At 54.7% G+C, this 18448-nt stretch overlaps 2 protein-coding genes across 5 annotated transcripts in view; both read right to left on the bottom strand.

The window, feature by feature from the left end:
* The window catches only part of INPPL1 (inositol polyphosphate phosphatase like 1), a 76209-nt gene extending 74235 nt beyond the window's left edge, over nt 1–1974 (bottom strand). The window contains exon 1 of the mRNA XM_037913816.2: nt 1000–1974. Coding sequence (XP_037769744.1) covers nt 1000–1178 — 179 coding nt within the window. The 5' untranslated portion in view covers nt 1179–1974. The remainder of the gene's footprint in view (nt 1–999) is intronic.
* Nucleotides 1975–15996: 14022 nt separating this feature from the next.
* The window catches only part of LOC102929386 (folate receptor gamma), a 40757-nt gene continuing 38305 nt past the window's right edge, over nt 15997–18448 (bottom strand). For all 4 annotated transcript variants that reach the window (XM_043527054.1, XM_043527058.1, XM_043527062.1 and 1 more), the window contains exon 5: nt 15997–16754. In XM_043527054.1, coding sequence (XP_043382989.1) covers nt 16480–16754 — 275 coding nt within the window. In that variant the 3' untranslated portion in view covers nt 15997–16479. The remainder of the gene's footprint in view (nt 16755–18448) is intronic.

Raw genomic sequence — 18448 nt, 5'->3', positions numbered from 1 at the left:
CCCCTAGGCCCCCAGCCCTGGGTTTATTTCACCTCATTTTGGGGTTTTCTGTCACTCCCATCACTGGAGCCAGAGAACCCGCCAAGCAAAACCTTCATGGACTGGGGAAGGTCTGGATTCAAATCCCAGGCCCGCAACAGCCTCCCGGCCTGACCTGGGGTGAATCACATTGCTGGTCCGTGCCTCAGGTGCCCCCTCCCGCCCCAGCCCGGTCTTGCTGCCCCCCGCTGTCCCTAGTAAATCCTTCGAGGCAGGGCCTGTCTCTGGTAGCACCTTGGGGCCCTTATCTTGGTTGGGGCTGGCTCTAGGCACTGCAGTCACAGTTACACTGACTCCCACTGCCCGAGAGAGACGTGCAGCTGGACCACCCGATCCACAGGTCTGAGGTCCAGCCGCCATGCCTGGATGCTGGTGTCCATTATACAAACAGCTCTGCGTAGGGGAGCGTGTCCGTACACACACACACAGTGTTATGGCCTCTAACTTTCTCAGCTCCCTGGGGCTGTCTGTTCTGTACAGCCCCTAGCCCACGGGGGGCCTGGATCCATGGCTGGGGCGGAGTACAGGGGCATTGGCAGAGCAGGCTGCAGGATCTGGTGACAGCAGATCTAACCGCCCGCCCCTGGGGTGGGGGGCTTACTCCAGATCTGCATCCTGCCTCCCCTCTTCTCTGATCTTACCCGCCCCCGAAGCGCCGGCCGGAAGGAAAGCCAGTCCCCGGGGGCAAGCCCCGTCCCTGGGGCACCCCAGCGCCCTGGGCCCGGCCGGGCTGGAGCGGGAAATCAGGGCCCGCCGCCGGTCCTTACACTGCACATACAGCCCCGGGGCAGGGGTACCCGCAGCCGGGACAGGCCCGCTCGCCCCGGCCCATTGCACCGACCCCTGCCCTGCTGGTCTCCTGCACAGGCCAGGGGGTTTTGTGCCTGATCCTCCCCCGCCCCCCCCCGCCCCCACGTCCCGCCCGCGCCCATCCCCGTGGCGCCCGGGCGGAGGACTCACAGCACGCAGAGGGCGTAGGCGCCCGAGACGCTCTCGCTGTCCCGCACCAAGAAGCTGCCGTCTCGCCCGGCTCTGGCCAGCAGCTCCTCCGCCGCCGCTCGGCTCAGGTCCCGGTGGTACCAGAGCGGTGCCGGGCTGGCGGGCCCCGGGCTGGCGCCGCTCCCCGCGCCGCACGCCATGCCCCTCCCGGGGGCCGGCTCAGCCCGGGGGGGGCCCCCGCGCTCGGGTTGCCAAGGGCGGCGGCAACCACCGCCGCAAAAACCAAAACCGAAAACAAACAAACAAACAAAGTTCAGCTCGCTCCAGGCCGCCCCAGCGCGCCCCCGAGCCCGAGCGCCCGGGGCAATGGGCAGCGAAGCGCCCGCAGCCCAGCCCGGCTCGGGGCTCTCATCCCCCCGGGCAGGGCGCAGCCGCCTCCCTCCGGGCGCGCCGCGGGGCCGGGGCCGGGGCCGGGCGCGCCGCGGGCGTTGCCCGGGGCCCCCGGGACCGGGCCGGGGCCGCTGCGGTTCGGGGGCGGGGAGCCCAGGCCGAGGGGTCCCGCCCCGCCGCCTCCTTGGCCGGAGTCTGCTCCGCCGGGCGCCCCTCCGGAGCCCGCCCCGGCTCTGCCCCGGGCCGGGGAGAAAGTTTCCTCCTGCAGAACAAAAGGAGGAGAAGTTGCAAGGAGCCGGAGCGGGGGCTGCGCACGGGCTCCCTCTTCCTCCAGGAAGCCCCCTCCGCCCCCGCGCCAGCGCCGATGCGGAGCAAAGGGCGAGGGTTTTCCAACATCCCCGGGGGGGCGGGGGCCAAGCTCCCGGGACAATGGGACATTCAGGGCTGCGGGCAGGAGCCGCGGCGGGGGGGGGGGAGTTGCTCCTGAGCAAACAGCCGCGTGGTTTCTCTCCCTTCCCAAAAAAGGAGAAGGGAGGGGAGCACCAGCAAGCGCCGCCGCTCGCGCCCGGGCTTGGCTGGGCTTTTCCCCCGCGCGGCTGCAAAAGTTTCGCCGGGGCCGCTCACGCCCCCTCGCTGCCGAGCGTCTGGCCAGCCGCTCTCCTCCCCCTTCGCCGCCTGGGGCCGGCCCGGCGCGGCTCCCCTCCCCGGGACCGCTCCCGCAGGCGGGGCGGCTTCCCCGCAGCGCGCCCTCTTCCTGCTAGATGCGGTCCCGCGCCGCCCGTCGGAGCATGTCTGCTCAGCCCGTGGAGGGAGAGGGCGAACGCAGCCACCCAGGCCGAAAAAGGTAGCTAGTGGCATAATAAGTGATGAATAAACTTCCTCCTGCAGCCTTGCGTGACAACGGGTGGCTGCCCTTAAAGGGACAGGTTTCAGAGGAGCAGCGGTGTTAGTCTGTATCCGCAAAAAGAACAGGAGGACTCGTGGCACCTTAGAGACTTAAGAAATTTATTTGAGCATAAGCTTTCATGCGCTACAGCCCACTTCATCGGTTGCATGCAGGGACAGTGCCTGGGTCTTAAAGATTGGGAGTGGATGGGTCATTACACAAAGTAAAACTAGTTCCCCATGAAGAAAAGGAGGACTTGTGGCACCGTAGAGACTAACCAATTTATTTGAGCATGAGCTTTCGTGAGCCACAGCTCACTTCATCGGATGTTCCCCATGTTTATCCCCCCCTCCGCTGTTCTTCAGACGTTCTTGTCAAGGGCTGGAAATGGCCCACCTTGATTAGCACTACAAAAGGTTCCCCCCCCCTCCTGCTGGTAATAGCTCGCCTTACCTGATCACTCTGGTTACAGTGTGTATGGTAACACCCATTGTTTCATGTTCTCTGTGTATATAAATCTCCCCACTGTATTTTCCACTGCATGCATGGGATGAAGTGAGCTGTAGCGCATGAAAGCTTATGCTCTAATAAATTTGTTCATTTCTAAGGTGCCACAAGTCCTCTTTTTCTTTTTGCAGCTACTCTGAAACCTGCCTGGGTCTTTGGTTCTTTTACTGGGGCGGAGCTTATAAAAATGGCTTAAGGGATAATAACCAACTTTATAGCTCTATTTGGGCATACGCTTTTGTGAGTAAAAACCCCACTTCTTCAGATGCATGGAGGGAAAAAATACGGATACAGGCTAAACATATAAACAAGACTTCAAAGAGAAATGGCAGAGCCACAATTTATTTGCAAACTTAACACCATTAATTTGGGCTTGAGTAGGGCCTAGGTGTGGCTGGCTCACTACAAAGGCAATTTTCCTTCTCTTGGTATTGAGACCTCCTCATCAATTACTTAAAAACAACAAGGAGTCCGGTAGCACCTTTAGGACTAACAAGTTTATTTGGGCATAAGCTTTTGTGGGTAAAAAACCCACTTCTTCAGATGCATCAGTTATTGGGAGTGGACCACATCCACCCTGACTGAATTGGCCCTTGTCAACACTGGTTCTCCAAGTGTAAGGTAACGCCCTTCTCTTCATGTGCCGGTATATTTATATCTGTATCTGTAATTTTCACTCCATGCATCTGAAGAAGTGGGTTTTTTACCCACGAAAGCTAATGCCCAAATAAATCTGTTAGTCTTTAAGGTGCCACTGGACTTCTCATTGTTTTTGTGGATACAGACTAACACGGCTACCCCTCCGATACTTTATAGATCTGTGTTTTAACGCAGATCTAGGAGCTCTGTGTAAGCCCCAGAGCTGGTCTCTCTCACCAACAGAAGTTGGCCCAATAACAGATATTACCTCCCATGCCTTGTCTCCCTTGTAGCATTAGTCACCTTCCCTCGGGAAGGATCCCATTTAAAAGGTTCTTTATGCGGCTGCCACCTCTGGGGTGGATTGCAGCTGCAGCTTATCACCAGGGATCCTAGTTTTCCGTGATAAAAAAAACCCAACATTCTCTGATCAAAAACACATAAAAATCCGTGTTTTTCCATGATTAAAATGAAATGCTGAACTTAGTAGAATCCCATTTCTCAGAGCCTCCATTATCCAGCTCTCTGTATTAACAGAACCACCAGCCGCCTGGGGCTGACAGCACCAGGACTGGGGCAATCAGCTCCCAGGTGGCTGGGGCTTGGACTGTCTCAGCTGGTGGTTCTGTTAATACAGAGAGCTGGATACTGGAGGCTCGGATAAATGCGGTTCTATTCAATATACTTTTATTTGTTCACAAAATGTAAAAACTAAAGATTCTCTGTAAAAACGCGAACGCTGGGTTTTTCTGTAGCAAACAGATTTCTAGGATCCCTGCTTGTCACCCCCCCAGCCACTGCTTGCAGGACCTTGGGCAGATCACTTAAGCGCTGTGCTTTGATTTCTCCTCTATAAAAGGAAGACAATAATTCTGGCTTGTCTAGTTAGATGGCAAACTCTTCATAATAGGAACTGTCTTGTACCAGGGCTTTGGAGCCAAGCCCAGAGCTGGAGCGTGGAGCAGCTCCGGAGCAGTGGAGCTGCAGGTTTTTGCCTGGAGCTGGAGTCCAAAGCCCTGTCTTGTACTACATGTTTGTACAGTACACAGCTAGCACAATGGGGCCTTGATCTTGGTTAGAGGCACAAGATGCTATTAAATAAATAATCTTACTTCATATTTGTTTAGGGCTGACAACGTGCTCACCACTGTGTAACAGAACATGGCAGGAAATGGTTTATTTCCTCCCATGAAAAATGTTGATGACATTTTAGAAATTGTGTTCCCTGAAATTCTTCTTTCCAAATTCCTCAGGATTTTGTTGAAAAGCCAAAAAACCAGCAAGCGAAAATTAAAAAAAAAAAAAAAAAAAAGTGGCTAGTCGGGTGAACGCTTGTGGTCTTCCTGAAAATTTTTGCTCCAGTGGTTGAAATCTTTCAGTTTTACCAAAACTGAACAAACAAAAAAGAAATGGGGGGGTTCAACAAAAAACACCCCCCCCCCACACACACACACAAAATTGTCAAAACCAAACATTTCATGGCGAAGTGTCCATGTGGAGTACAGGATGATTCTTCTTGGAAAAAACCTGTTTGAGTGAACAAGTGTGATCAGTTTGACTGGTCAGTACACACAACGCCAGTCACGGCTCACAGGAGCTTAGGAGAGAGAGAAGACAGAGCAGCCTGGGGGTCGGGTTGCCAGTTTTGGTTGGACATATTCCAAGGTTATTGTTTGATTCCTGGAGGAATCCAGGACTCCTGTGGGATCCAGGCGTGGGGAAGTGTACATGGGATGCTGCTGTTTGTTTAAAAGATACAGGATCATCGCACTACCATTTGAGACAGGAAGTGAAGAAGAACACCGGTTGAAACTACAAGAAGAATTTAGGGCAACAGAATGTAATTGCCCGAGTTGGAATTTAGTGAGGCTAGCACCATCAATGTGCTAACTCTTCTGCAAATCAGGAGGGGAGCTCAGGCTCGGTATGGAAAGAGTTCCTCAGCCTTTCAGAAGGGCGGGTGATAATAACAAAATCCACAAGTGGGCAAGGCCCTTGGCCTGGCCTCTCACCCAAATGGCCATACTTTGCCAGCAGCACAGCGCCCCCAAGCACCGCATTGGGGTATTGCTTCGGGACTGGCTGGGGGGGGGAGGGTGCCACCTACTGGCATGCCACTTCCTGCCAGGGGATCGCCTCGGAGTCAGGATTCAAACTCAGCACCCTGCGGAGATCAGCCACGGTGTGAGCAAACCACTGACCTGTCACTGCTCTATAGCTACAAATAGACCCTCCCCTTTAATCCTGTTTCAGTACAAACCGGGGGGCGGGAGGGGGGCTGCATTTTGTCCCACAATAAGGATGTGCCTGGCACGTGAGGCACAAAACCTTCCCCTCCCCCGCTGCAAACATCTTCACCCCGAGGAAGGAGAGGGGAAGCCACAGCTCAGCAGGGTGCATGGAAGCGGGACTCAGCTCTCCCTGGTTGGGCCGCAGGGGTTCTGTACCTCTTGGATCGCTGATGATCCCCCTCCACAACTGAAGAACCCTGGAGGGGCCTCCCCCACCCATGCTGCCTCCCAATCAGAAGGAGAGTGTCACAGCTGATTGATGAGTCACCGCCCCTCGACCCCACCCCTCTTCCAGGCATGGGGAGAAGGGGCTGGAAGCCCAGTGGAGTCAATGCAACGACACCCAATCACGGTAGCAGTGAATGAGGCCAGGTCTACACTGTACACGTAGCTGTGTGGGGCAGGGGTTTGATCCCTGACCTGATCCCGAGTGTAGACACAGTTATTCTGGCAAAGCTGCACTTTTGTCTGTATAGATTGTTTTGTATGGGGGTGGGGTTAGGGAGGGCTGGACTAAGCGAGATCCTCATTAACTTTGCCAGTATAAGCCGCGTCCACACTAGGGGTACGTCTACACTGCCGTCAGGAGGCGTGACGGCGTGTACACGTACCCGAGCTAGCGTGGATCTGGCTTAGCATGTGCCCAGGCCACTCGAGCCGGTACCCAGGTCCTGGGCGGGCAGGGCTAGCTCGTGCTATGGCAGCTTCACTGCTACGGTTACTGCTGTGGGGTGAGCTAGCTAGGTCGAAGCTGGCTGGGGTGAGTCTCCACGTGCTGCAGTCACATCTCTGAGTGCCGGGTAGCCCCACCCTAGGAGTGCAGCGGGCCAGTACGCCCACACCAGCAATGCACGCCCACGCATGGCTCGAAGCGCAGGGTGCGTTGGCCCAGTCTCTGCCAGGCGCTGACCAAGGGCTGAGCGCAGGTCTCCTGCCCAGCCGTGCAGGGCACCACCCTGGCCTACTGGAGACAGTGTCCGAGGGGGGCTCAGTGGAGAAGGGATCTGAGGCCGCCTAAGGGCCCTGGCTTGTATCTCTTCCTGTCCTCTAGCCATGTCCCCAGGGACAGCAGCCTGTGCCCAGCCTTGCAGCATGTAAATGAAGGCCTGGGAGAAAGAGGAAGGCATAATTTCAGAAGCCGCAGCTGCAGGGAGCACTCGAGCGAATCCCTGCTCGGATGGGTGAGCTGCACGGGGTATTTTAGACACCAGCTCCGGCCTAAGACCGAGCTAGGCAGCTGCAACCCTGTAGATCTCCTCGTGGGAAAAGGAAGTAGGATCACTGCGACTTCCTCCGGGCTTGCCTCCTGTGGGCCAAGCGGGGGCAGGGGCCTGGTGGGCGTGAGCCATTACTTGGGAAACACGCTCGAGAGCTTGCCAGAGAGAGGCGCTCCCAGGAGGCAGAGGGAGGAATGGAAGCTAGAATAACAAACCAGCGTGGGCCTCCCCAGAGAGACCCTGCAATAATGAACCGGTGCATAGAGCCGGGACAGTTCTTGGGGCACCCAGGACTGAGGGTCCCCTGGCTACCCCCTACCCCTAGCGAGAGGGCGCTTGCCTATGGTGGCTGGTGTCAGCTCCCAAATATCACTGGCCTGTCAGCCACTCAAGCACTCTCCTCTGGGCTAGGCCAGCCCTGGCTTCGCCTTGCAGGTTAACACTGGGTGTACCCCAGGCCCCGAGTCCCTTTGGATCATTCCCCTGTGATAGCCAGTCCCTGGCACTGGCTCCTCACAGAAATCCCACCTCTCCTGCCCCCTAAGGAGCAGTGTACCCCACAGTTAATCAGTGTTTCCTTCTATCACCGCTCCTGTAAACCACACAGCACCTGTTAGTAAACAAAGGAAGGTTTGTTTAAGAAAATACAAAGATTCTACTGGAAACGAGCGAGAGCCCTGGAAACAAATGGTTCCCAGACAAAACAAAATCCTGAAACACGAACCTGGGCCTACACTTACCGATAGTTCCCCTGCCCAGCTGATACAGTAGGTTTCCCCCTCACCGCTCAGTCTGTTGCGGAGCCGACTGGCTTCATAGGACCCAGGATCCAGTTTTTTATGAGAACACCCCCGCCCCTCAAGAGGTCTCCATCCTTAGTGAAAGGATCGGGATCACCCACCGTGGTATAGTGGAACAGCCTTTGGTCTCTATTCATAGGCAGGGCGATCCCCTGTCTGTTGTAATGTCCCATTTTCACCTCCAACTGCTCTCGAAGGTTTGCAGTTTTCTTTGAGGGTTTCCATTGATAATCTTGGGATGAGCAAGGCTGGACAATTGAATCCTGGCATTACATCCCTGGCTAACCGGGGCGGGGTCATGACTCCCTGCAGCTGGAATGGACCATCACAGAGACACACTATCCCCTGGTGATTAACTTCTACTCCACATCCATAAAACACACTGTCAATATCAACACATTCTTCCTTCAATATTCCCCACACAGACATCTCGCATTGATCATGAGTCTTGATAAGTCAGGAGCTTTCTCTAGATACATTACATAAGGGGTAGGCAACCTATGGCACGCATGGCATACAAGCTGATTTCAGTGGCACTCACACTGCCCGGGTCCTGGCCATCGGTCCGGGGGGCTCTGCATTTTAATTTAATTTTAAATGAAGCTTCTTAAACATTTTAAAACCCTTATTTACTTTACATACAACAATAGTTTAGTTATATATTAGAGACTTATAGAAAGAGACCTTCTAAAAACGTTAAAATGTATGACTGGCACGCAAAACCTTAAATTAGAGTGAATAAATGAAGATTCGGCACACCACTTCTGAAAGGTTGCCGACCCCTGCCTTACATGTTACTCTTTCTGGGTAAATTTCCTGCAAGATGTGTGTTTGGTGCACTGAGTTTGTCAGTCTGAGGCGGGAGTTGTTGGCAAAGAACAAGGGGCCTCTGTGTCACCACAGCCCAGTGCTCATGCCAGGAAACCCTACAATACTTGGCCCAGAGTGACCCTACAATAACACACCAGTATGTGCAGCCCAGTGCTTATCAGGAGCAACCCTACAAAAACAAACTAGTGTGCACAGGACCAGACTGACTGTACAATAACAACCAGTGTGCTCAGCCCTAGTGTGACTCTACGATAACAAACCAGTCCCCTGCCATGAGTACAGGGGACTGGACCAGATGACCTCTCGAGATCCCCTCTGGTCCTATGATTCTATGCAGCCCCAGGCCGGCCGTACAAAAACAAACTAGTGCACACAGGCTGCAACCAACCCTACCATAACAAACCACTGAGGTGAAGCCCCCAAACTTCCACAAGACCCTACAATAACAAACTAGTGTGTACATTTCCAGAGTGACCCTTCACACCAGCGAGCTCAGAAGAAGGAGAAATGTTTCCGTGAAGACTTTGATTTTGGAATCACTGTGACATTCTATGCCTTGGGGGAGCGTACTGTAACCCCCCATATTCCTCATTTTCATATCATCGGGATCTAACATATAAAGCATGCTGTGAAGGCTGAATCCCCACTCTGGCACTCCGAGTGCAGAAGGTGGGGGCCCGCAAAGATTTTAAAAATTAATACTGGCCACTCCAGGCTTGTATTACACTCCCAAGGTTACAGCTTTTCTCTGACCTTGGCTTAGTAAACGCTGCCACCATCCAAATGCAAAAAAACCCCTTACACCCAGGAAGGAGCACTTGGGAATTCCTCCCTGTGGGGTACCCTCAAGTCCTTTCACCCCCCTCTACCCCGGGGAAGAGCTGAGAAAGAAAACAAAGGAAATTAGCTGTCTCCACCAGCTAATTAAACAGCATTTGCACAAACCTCTTAGGACACCAAAAATCCAATCCTATTTTTAAAAAAGGTAAATTTTATTAAGAACAAAAAGGAAGAAAAAACATCTGGAACTTAGGCTTTTGCTAGATTTTAAAAGAGCAATTCCAAAAATTAAGTACCAAGAATAGCTTTCTTGGGGTCCAGCTTAAAAATTACAAGCAAACAAAAGCACCTGGGGGTTACCTCCCTGTCCCAGTGATTCCTTCTAGGTATGGAAAATGAATTTTCATACCTGGTTCAAACTTTACACAGCATTCCTGCTTATAGCATTGCTGCTCTGTGTCTCCTTCTCCGGAGAACAGCAAAGGGAAAGTTTCTTTCCCAATTTTAAAACATTCTAGCCTTCCCATTGGCTCTTTTGGTCAGGTGCCCACTTCCTTTTCTTCACCTGGGGGACTTTTTAATCCTTTACAGGCAAAGCAAGCAGAGAACAGCTACCAAGAGGGATTTTACAGCTAACTGGCTGGCTGTCCATAAAAGGGAACCACCCCTCCCCCCCTTCATTTATCATACATGCCTTGTAAGGTATCAGAGGAAAGCCTATGATCTGCTGAAAGTCATTTCTCTATCCATATATGTATATCACTAATGCATATGAAGTTATGAGAATTGTGTTGTATGGTGGTCACTAAAACATCCTGTAACTTGGGGAATCAACCAGATATTAGCTCCCCAGAGGCAACAGCAAGGAAAGTAACCAATGCCCGGGCGGGATGTCAAATAACCCATCAACCCCATTGTCCAGCAAGGAGCTACAATACAATGACTCACCTGCATGAGGCCACACCAGGGGAATTGCTCAATCTTGCCTGGAAAGACTAATGCTCACCTGACACTCAAGGGGGGGAGGGAGCAAAGCCAAGGGGGAGGAAAGGACATGATAAAAGGAGGAGATGTTTGCCATGCTCTCTCTTTCTTCCACCTCCATCTACAGACACCACCACCAAGCCACTGAAGCGCTGATCAAAGGGGAGAGCCTGGCTGAGGAGCAACCAGCCAGCCTGTGGTGAGAAGCATCTAAGTTCGTAAGGACATTGAAAGTGTTAAGATCAGCTTAGAATGCATTTTGCTTTTATTTCATTTGACCAAATCTGACTTCTTGTGCTTTGACTTATAATCACTTAAAATTCATCTTCATAGTTAATAAATCTGTTTGTTTCTTCTACCTGAAGCAGTGCGTTTGGTTTGAAACGTGTCAGAGGCTCCCCTTGGGATAACAAGCCTGGTACGTATCAATTTCTTTGTTAAACTGATAAACTCATATAAGCTTACCGCGTCCAACGGGCATAACTGGACACTGCAAGACGGAGGTTCCCAGGGTTGTGTCTGGGACTGGAGATATTGGCTAGTGTCATTCAGTTGCAAGTAGCTGGGAGCAGCTTACATGCCCGAGGCTGTGCGTGACCAGCCCAGGAGTGGGGGTTCTCACAGCAGAGCAGGGCAAGGCTGGCTCCCAGAGTCGAGGATTGGAGTGACCTAGCAGATCACCGGTCCAGATAACACCAGAGGGGAATGTCACAATCACCGCACTGTGTGGTGGTGTCTCATTGTTCCCTTGTGCTCCCTGTCAATCTGGCTGGGGCACTTCTTGTCTTATCTTTAGACTGTCACCTCTTTGGCCAGAGACCACCTTTGTTTTTCTGTGTCTCTACAGCACCTGGCAGAGTGGTCTGGTCTGTGGCTGGGGTTTGGAGGTGCTGCAGGAATACAACTAGAATTAAAATAGCTGCGAAAGGGTGGGGGAGACTCTGTGCCTCATAAACCATGGAGAAGCTCATAAATTTTAGTCCGTCTGTTGACAAACTGGAGGCAGTCTTAATCTTATAGATTCATGGGTTTTACAGTCACCAGGGACCACTGTGATTATCCACTCTGATCTCCTGCATCACGCAGGCCAGAGAACCTCACCCAGTGATTTCTGCCTCATGCCCCGTAACTTGTGGTTGAGACACTGTTCTATCCGGGCCATTCATGCCCTGCCCATCAGCACGGCCTCTGGGAGTCGTACAGCACCTAACAAGCTCTATTGCCAGGCTCTCTTGCTTGCCTCACCCGGGGGTGCTGCATTGCTTTTATACAGCACTCAATGTCAAAATCTAGGCTCTCCTGTGGTATTAAGTCAAATGCCCCCCGGCAGTCTAAGGCCTGGTCTCCACTTTACAGTTAGGCCGATAGCAGTACGTTGCTCCCCTGGCCGATGGAATTAGGCCAACCTCACTCCCGGGCAAGGCACAGCTGGGACGATGGAGGAACGCACTGTCAAGGGAGGGAGTGTTCCTACAGTGCGGGGAAAACCCTTCCGTGGGGGCGGGCTGCGGTGATACTGCAGGGTTCTCCCGGCACAGATATGGTGATCTAGCTACGCCCCGTAGTGCAGACACCCCCTCCGTCTGTCACATGAGCCCAGTTCCCCTCCTCGCCCCGATCTGCGATCTCGTCAAAGAACGTCGTCGGGCCGTTCAACGAAGCCATAAAAGCTTGTGTCCTGCTGTTAACGACGCTCCTGGGGCAGCCCCAGGGAAGCCCCGGCAGCTCAGAGAGGAGCAACACACGGAAACAGGGGGGCTGGAGAGCGTGACTGAGGGGAACTCAGAAGCGCCAACCAGTGACCCGTGGGCGCCCAGGAAGCCTGAAGAGCACCGGGCGGACGGCCTGGATCTCGCCATCTTCGGCAGCTTCTCCATGTCAGGTGGCCGGACAAGACCAGAAATGAGTCTATTCGAAGCAAACTCTGCAACCGCCTCCCTTGGCGGTTTCGGCAGCTCTCTTGCTAGGGACACCTTGTCAGGCTGGAAGACGAGCGGATCCTGAGGCGTGTTTGCCAAGGCCACTACGTGGCTGGCGAGCACGTGGTCACCAAACGCTTTGGTGGAACAACCAGATTGCCACTGATGGACATAAACTGCCCTGCCAGCAAGATCAGCTTTCGGACCCAGCCAGAGATCAGTCCAGGATCGTTCTGCAAGGAGCCCACGCACCTTTGGGGGTTTGCCACGGTGACGGTGAAGCGAGCCACACGTGCCTCGCTGGGCTGTGAGGTGGCGAAGGCAGTGGTTTCAATCGGTGGCCCGCAGGGGACCCTGGGGGTCTGCAGCCTAGGGCTAAGATTTCTGAAGGGGTCTGCACCCCCATTCAAAATTTTGCAGGGGTCCGCAATGAAAAAAGGTTGATAATGGCTGGGCTGAAGAGCCAGGAAAACCCAGCCCATTCGACACACCAAGAGGAGGAATTAGTTAGGGAGGCGCGGTGGGGGGAGGGGGGGGGCGCGGGTGGATGAGGAGCTTTGGGACGGAGTGAAGACGTGGAACAGAGGCTTGGACTAGCTGGGGAACCTTCCTGGCAGCCAGATGGGTGCAGCTCAAGGGTCTCTCAAGGGAGGGGGCAGAGGCCCCATTGCTTGGGCCACGGACTGGTGACAGCCCTGGCCAATTACAACAGGGACCGTGGCTGTCTGCACGGGGTGTGCCCGGTGACACCCACTGCTGCTCACTGCAGACATTGTTCCATGCTGACGGGGTGGCATGACCCGGATTAGGAGTGGAGACTCACTGATGCAGCCGGCTCCGCGGAGTGGACGGGAGCGGATCTTTGCTCCCCGCTGCACAGGGCACCCCTGACCCAGACCCTCCTCCTGGTGCCTGGGGTGTCCACTCACCCTCCCTCAGCCGGCTGGAGAATTAGCTGAGCGAGCAAAGCTGCGGAGCTGAAGCAGCATCGCTCAGAGATTAAGCCTGCAGGCCCCACTGCACGGATGGCGCAGGCTGTTCCCTGGCCCTGCTTGGCGCACCCTCAGCCCTTCTTGCTGGGCCCATCCTCTTGGGCCTGATCCAAGCTCCTCCAGCTGCATGGCATAAGGAGCCTGAGAAGGGCACAGCCCAGGATCTGGGGCATGCTCACCCCCACGCCACTGAGGGCACCATTCCTCTGGGATGACTTGCCCAGCCTGCAAGCCTCTTGCATGACTCACTCGGGCTGGTGCCTTCGGGATGCTCTAGGTCCATGGCCGAGGGGATGCACGTGGACACAGCGCCACCTCTTGGCCCTCAGGAGAGTCTGGGCAGCACCAGAGGGTCTGCTCAGGGGAGGTGGGGTGGGGCTGAGCTCTCCTGCAGGGTGGGGACAGGTCAGGGGCCTCAGCAGCATGGTGGGACCTGCTCCATTTACCCAGCACAGCCAGGGCTGGGGACGAGGCAGGAAAGGAGCCTCGCAATGAAGAGAGCCAGAGCTGGAGCAAGGGATGCCCGCCCCACACCCATCTCCACCTGGCCCTGCTCACTGCGGAAGCCAGGCAGCTCTGGTAGCTGGTGACGAGTCGCCGTGGAAGTTGCACGGGGCAGGGTGGTCGATTTGAACAATATACCAAGGCCCCTGGGGATGATTGAGGGCAGCCGGGCCGGAAGCAGGATGCCAGGCCCAGAGGGATGGGGTGAGGGCCGTGGAACATACAGGGAGAGCCCGGCACATGGCTTGTGCTGAGCAGCGGGGTCAGTACGCAGGAGCCAACCTCTCTAGGGGATCGATAGAGGCCCACTGTGACCAGCTTGTCTGATCCCCTGCCTAACGCCAGCCAGGGCGCGTCCCGGCGTAATTCCTGTCTGAGCGAAACCAGAGCTCGTAGGAAACCAGCCCGTCAGGATTTAAAACAGCACCAGGGAGGGAGAATCCCCCGTACACATCGGAGAGTGGTTCTAAGAGTTAATTACTCTCATAGTTAAACACTGACACCTTATTTCCAGTCAGACTTTGTCCGGCAGCGCGAACACGCAGGAGTCTTGATTCAGCCTGAGCCCAGACACAGCTCAAACACAAGCCAGAGAGCGAGAGCGGTGGGGACGCCAGGGCTACACACTTGCATTCCAGTGTCTGTTTTCTCATAGATCTGTAACTCTCCTGTGCTCCGCTACCCAGGGAGCTATTGGGCAGGGCTGCTCCTGAGCAACTGTGTGGACAAGGCCTGAGAGCAAAGGGCCCCTTGCAGAGCCCACGGGCTGCTTGTTGTAACTGGCAAATGGGCAGATTTGGAAGAAGGGGCACTAAGGACAGAGTAGGGTCTAGGCACCGCATAGGCCTGCTGCCTAAGAAGGGGCACCTGCAGCCTGGGCACACACCAGAGCAGCCGGAACTCAGAGCAACCCCTGGAGCCGGGAGGGTTGGAAGCACCCAGGCCTCCAGGGTTGGGTCCAGTATCAGAGCCTGGTGACAGCCACAAGGGGCCCCACCCAGCGCTCAAACAGCCACAGACAGTAGCATTGCTGGGCCTGGTGCCAGCAGGCCATTCTACAGCCCCGCTCCAGGGAGTCTCCACAGAGCTCTGTGCTCCTCCCTGCCAGCAGCTCCCCGTCTCCCCCCACTTTCAGTTACTTCTCTTCCTTCCCCGGGGCCCTCAGCCAGCGCTAACCAGCCCTCCCGGGAATTCTGGCAGCAGAAACCAGGTTCTTTGTACCCAGCCCCCGATCATTGCCCAGTTCAGCTGAGACCGTGGCGTACCGACACCAGGTCCACACTACTGCCCCATGGAATAGCTACACCGCTCCATCCACACCCCTGAGCGCTGTAGCCAGGCCAGCCATAGCCCCGGACATAGACCATGCTAGGTCAACATAGCCACTGCCTCGGGTGGGGATTAGCAATGACAGAGGGAACCTCTCCTAGCTGTGGGGTAGCAGTTCCCCTAAAGCCCCATAGCTGCACCAGGGGGCTGCACTGCTGAAGGTGAAGACAAGCCCTGAGAGCATCCTTCAGGACCTGGCAGTAAGTAGTTCATACCAGTTGTGTATAGGCCCCGTATCTTCCCCTCGAGCATCCTCCCAGGGGCTACACAGCCAGGGTGCAGTGCAGAACTTCTGCCAACATGAAGTTGTCGAGATCTGTCTGGACACTGCTCTTATTAGAAAGGGGTGTGAGTTGAGAAGATCTCTGATCAGAGACACCCTGCTGCCCCCTAGCTCCTTAGTAAAGAGCCAGCCCTTCTGACATGTCCAAGGATTTGTTTTCATCCCCATGCAGAACAAGAAATGCACCCATTGGGGAAGGTCTGAGCTGGTCTATTGTACATCCTCAATACACAGCTCAGCTGGCATTCAGGGGCTGGACCTATTCCTTGCCAATGGCCAGTTTGGGGGTGTAGTGTTGTACCTGCCTGATGTGCCAGGAGAGCAGGGGGTGGGGATGCATGAATGAGGGGAGCCAGGGGCAGAGTTCCTAGCACCAGGCAGGAGAGGATGCTGCAGCTGTCTGCATTGCCCAGACCCTGCTCTGCAGCCCCGCTGCAGTCAAAACATTCAGCCCCCCCCGGTACGAGCAGGGGATGGAGCCAGGCCTACATGCACTGATCACTCACACCCACAGCCACTCTTAGAGCAGACTGCCCAAGCCCAGCTGAGTTTAGGACAAAAGGTACCCACCCCAAGGAGCCTCTGGCTGGGCCCAGTTCTAGCTTTGCAGCCCCAGGGGCTGAGCAAAAAGGCCATTTCTATCAAGGCTGAGACAAGCACACAGACCAGGGCTAGGACAGTTTATTTTACCAGATTCTCATACATAAGCTGCGAGCCAGGGGAAGGGACACCTGCATTTCTAGGGAGTGCAGGATGGAAGGGATCAGACAAGGAAGTAGGTAGCTGAGGGCACCATAACTAAAGGGGACCTGCCCTGGAACCTAACAATAAATACATCCAGCCAGTGAGTCACTGCCTGTTAGAGCTCAGATCCCCAGGGAACCAGAGGGATCTCCCCACAGAGCCTGCTGGAAGAGAGGAGCGTGGCAGGGGAGCACTGAGACAAAGTCAGAGGGACATTCACAAGGGAGGGGTTGGGTGGGGACTAATCTGGTTCCATTGTGTCTTGTCAGGATTAGCAGTAACCAGACAGAATCTGGACTCTGCTGGCTAGAGCCCAAAGCAGGGCCACAGGGCGAACACACCCCGTGCCCTGAGCAGAAATGTTTCCTGTATAAGCCAGTGGGGCTGCCAGAGGCTCCCGGCTGCTCAGAGCAGGGACAGGAGAGCAGGAGGCAGGAGCAGCAGGACAGCCCACGGCGCAGGAGAGGCATCTCCCCTGTTCTGGGCGTAGTACTTGGCCACGGCCACGTTGGGATTCCCATGGGCAGGGTCGAACCACATCTGGATGCAGCGCCCGCTGCCCCGGTGCTCCAGGGTGTATTTGTATGAGTTGGACCAGATCTTCTCACACAGGTCCGCTGGCCGGGGGAAGACGTACTTGAATGGCTGGCATGTGGAGCCGTGGGGGCACCGGTTGGTCCCTGGAGGGGGAGGGAGGGAGAGAGGGTGGCAGTGAGTAAGTGTGGCTTGACTCCATCTAGCGAGACCTTCCCCATCACTGGCTGCTAGGCATCTGCCGGTCTCAGGCTACTGGCTGAGCTGGCTTGTGGGAGAAACCGTCCTTCCCTGTGAGGTGAAGTTCAAGGGCTTGTAGCCATGTCACTCACCTCCTGGATTGATCCCTGACTGGCACCCTGATGGGCTGGAGAGAGACAGATGGAGGCTAGTAAGAAGGAGGAACCCACTAGCCCAGGGGACCCCAGCTGGGGTTTCCCACCCCCACAGCTCTGCCAATGCACCTTGATCCTTCTAGGCCCTCCATCACTCCAGGGCTGTCATGCATTTACCCTCATGAACCCCCAAGTGCTCTTCTCCCCAATAGACAGGTGGGAAACTGAGGCAGAGACTGAATTAAGGTCACACAGTTAATCTATCAAAGATCAGTGCTAGCCAATACAGGGTCCCAACACTTTGCTAGTGCCAAGGCTGAAGGCAGTTTTGCAAAGAGGGCTTGTCAAAGGCAAAAATCTATCCTGTCTAGGTCCCAGTACAGGTGCCTTCATGAGCCAAAGAGAGATTAGAGGAGTCCAGAACAGACACCAAGCCAAGGAAGTGTTACAAACTGGTGGGTTGGGTCTTAGAAGTTACTAAAAACTCTCCGCACATGGCTCACTATGCCGCCAGTGTGGCTTTACTAAATAAAATATAGTGGCTCTCAGCCTTTCCAGGCTACAGTACCCCTTTCAAGAGTCTGATTTGTCTCCTGTACCTCCAAGTTGCACCTCACTTAAACTACTTGCTTACCAAATCAGACAAAAATACAAGTGTCACAGCACACGTAAAAATTGCTGACTTCCTCAATTTTACCCAATTATAAAAAATTAGAATATTAATATTGTACTTACATTTCAGTGTATAGTATAAAGAGCAGTACAAAAAGTAACGGTCTGAAGTTTGAGATAAAAGCGCTAGCGAAGTCAGTCTAATGTCACCTGTTGTAAAGCTAGACAGATGTCTAGACGAGTTGACATACCCCCAGAAGACCTGTGTGCCCCCAGGGGTTGTGTACCCCTGTTGGAGAACCACTGGTTGAAATGCACAATTCCTCTGCACATCTGCTAAGGTGGACATGCTGCATAAAACAAGAATGGCTTGGCAGGAGCAGGTAGGAAAGTCTGTTTGTATTTCACCAGGGGTCTTTAGAGGGAACTACAAGGTGCAGGATTGGTTGCGACAGTACATTTGGCTTGGTTTGCTTATTTGGCCTCCTGAACATTGAGAGAGCCGGGAGTGTGGTCAACAGTGGCCATCCCCTACAGTCAATAGCAGGGAATTGAAGCAGGTCTCAAGTCAGGCTCCAAGCACTGGGTCATCCTTCCTCTTGCATCATCTGCCAGCCACTGCTCCAGCCTTGGCTCTGAGCCCCATTCACTCCTCCGCCCACTGAAGGTACATGGGCATTCACAGCCCAGATCTTGGCATCCAGGTCTCCTGCCAGCTCCTTTTCTGCATGTCCCTGACTGGGGAGCCCCCTTTTACACCCTCTGGCTCTGCCCCTAAGATTCCACAGCTGTTGCCTCCTCCAGGACCAGGACCCCAACCCCCTTTGGAGGCAGGGGATACGGGCAAGCAGAACCAGGTATGGCCACAACTCTGTAGAGGGGTACCACACACC

Source organism: Chelonia mydas, chromosome 1, assembly GCF_015237465.2.
Source record: "Chelonia mydas isolate rCheMyd1 chromosome 1, rCheMyd1.pri.v2, whole genome shotgun sequence".
Taxonomy (NCBI): Eukaryota; Metazoa; Chordata; order Testudines; family Cheloniidae; genus Chelonia; species Chelonia mydas.
The sequence above is the reverse complement of the archived record's forward strand: the minus strand, read 5'-3'. Positions and strand labels throughout refer to the sequence as shown.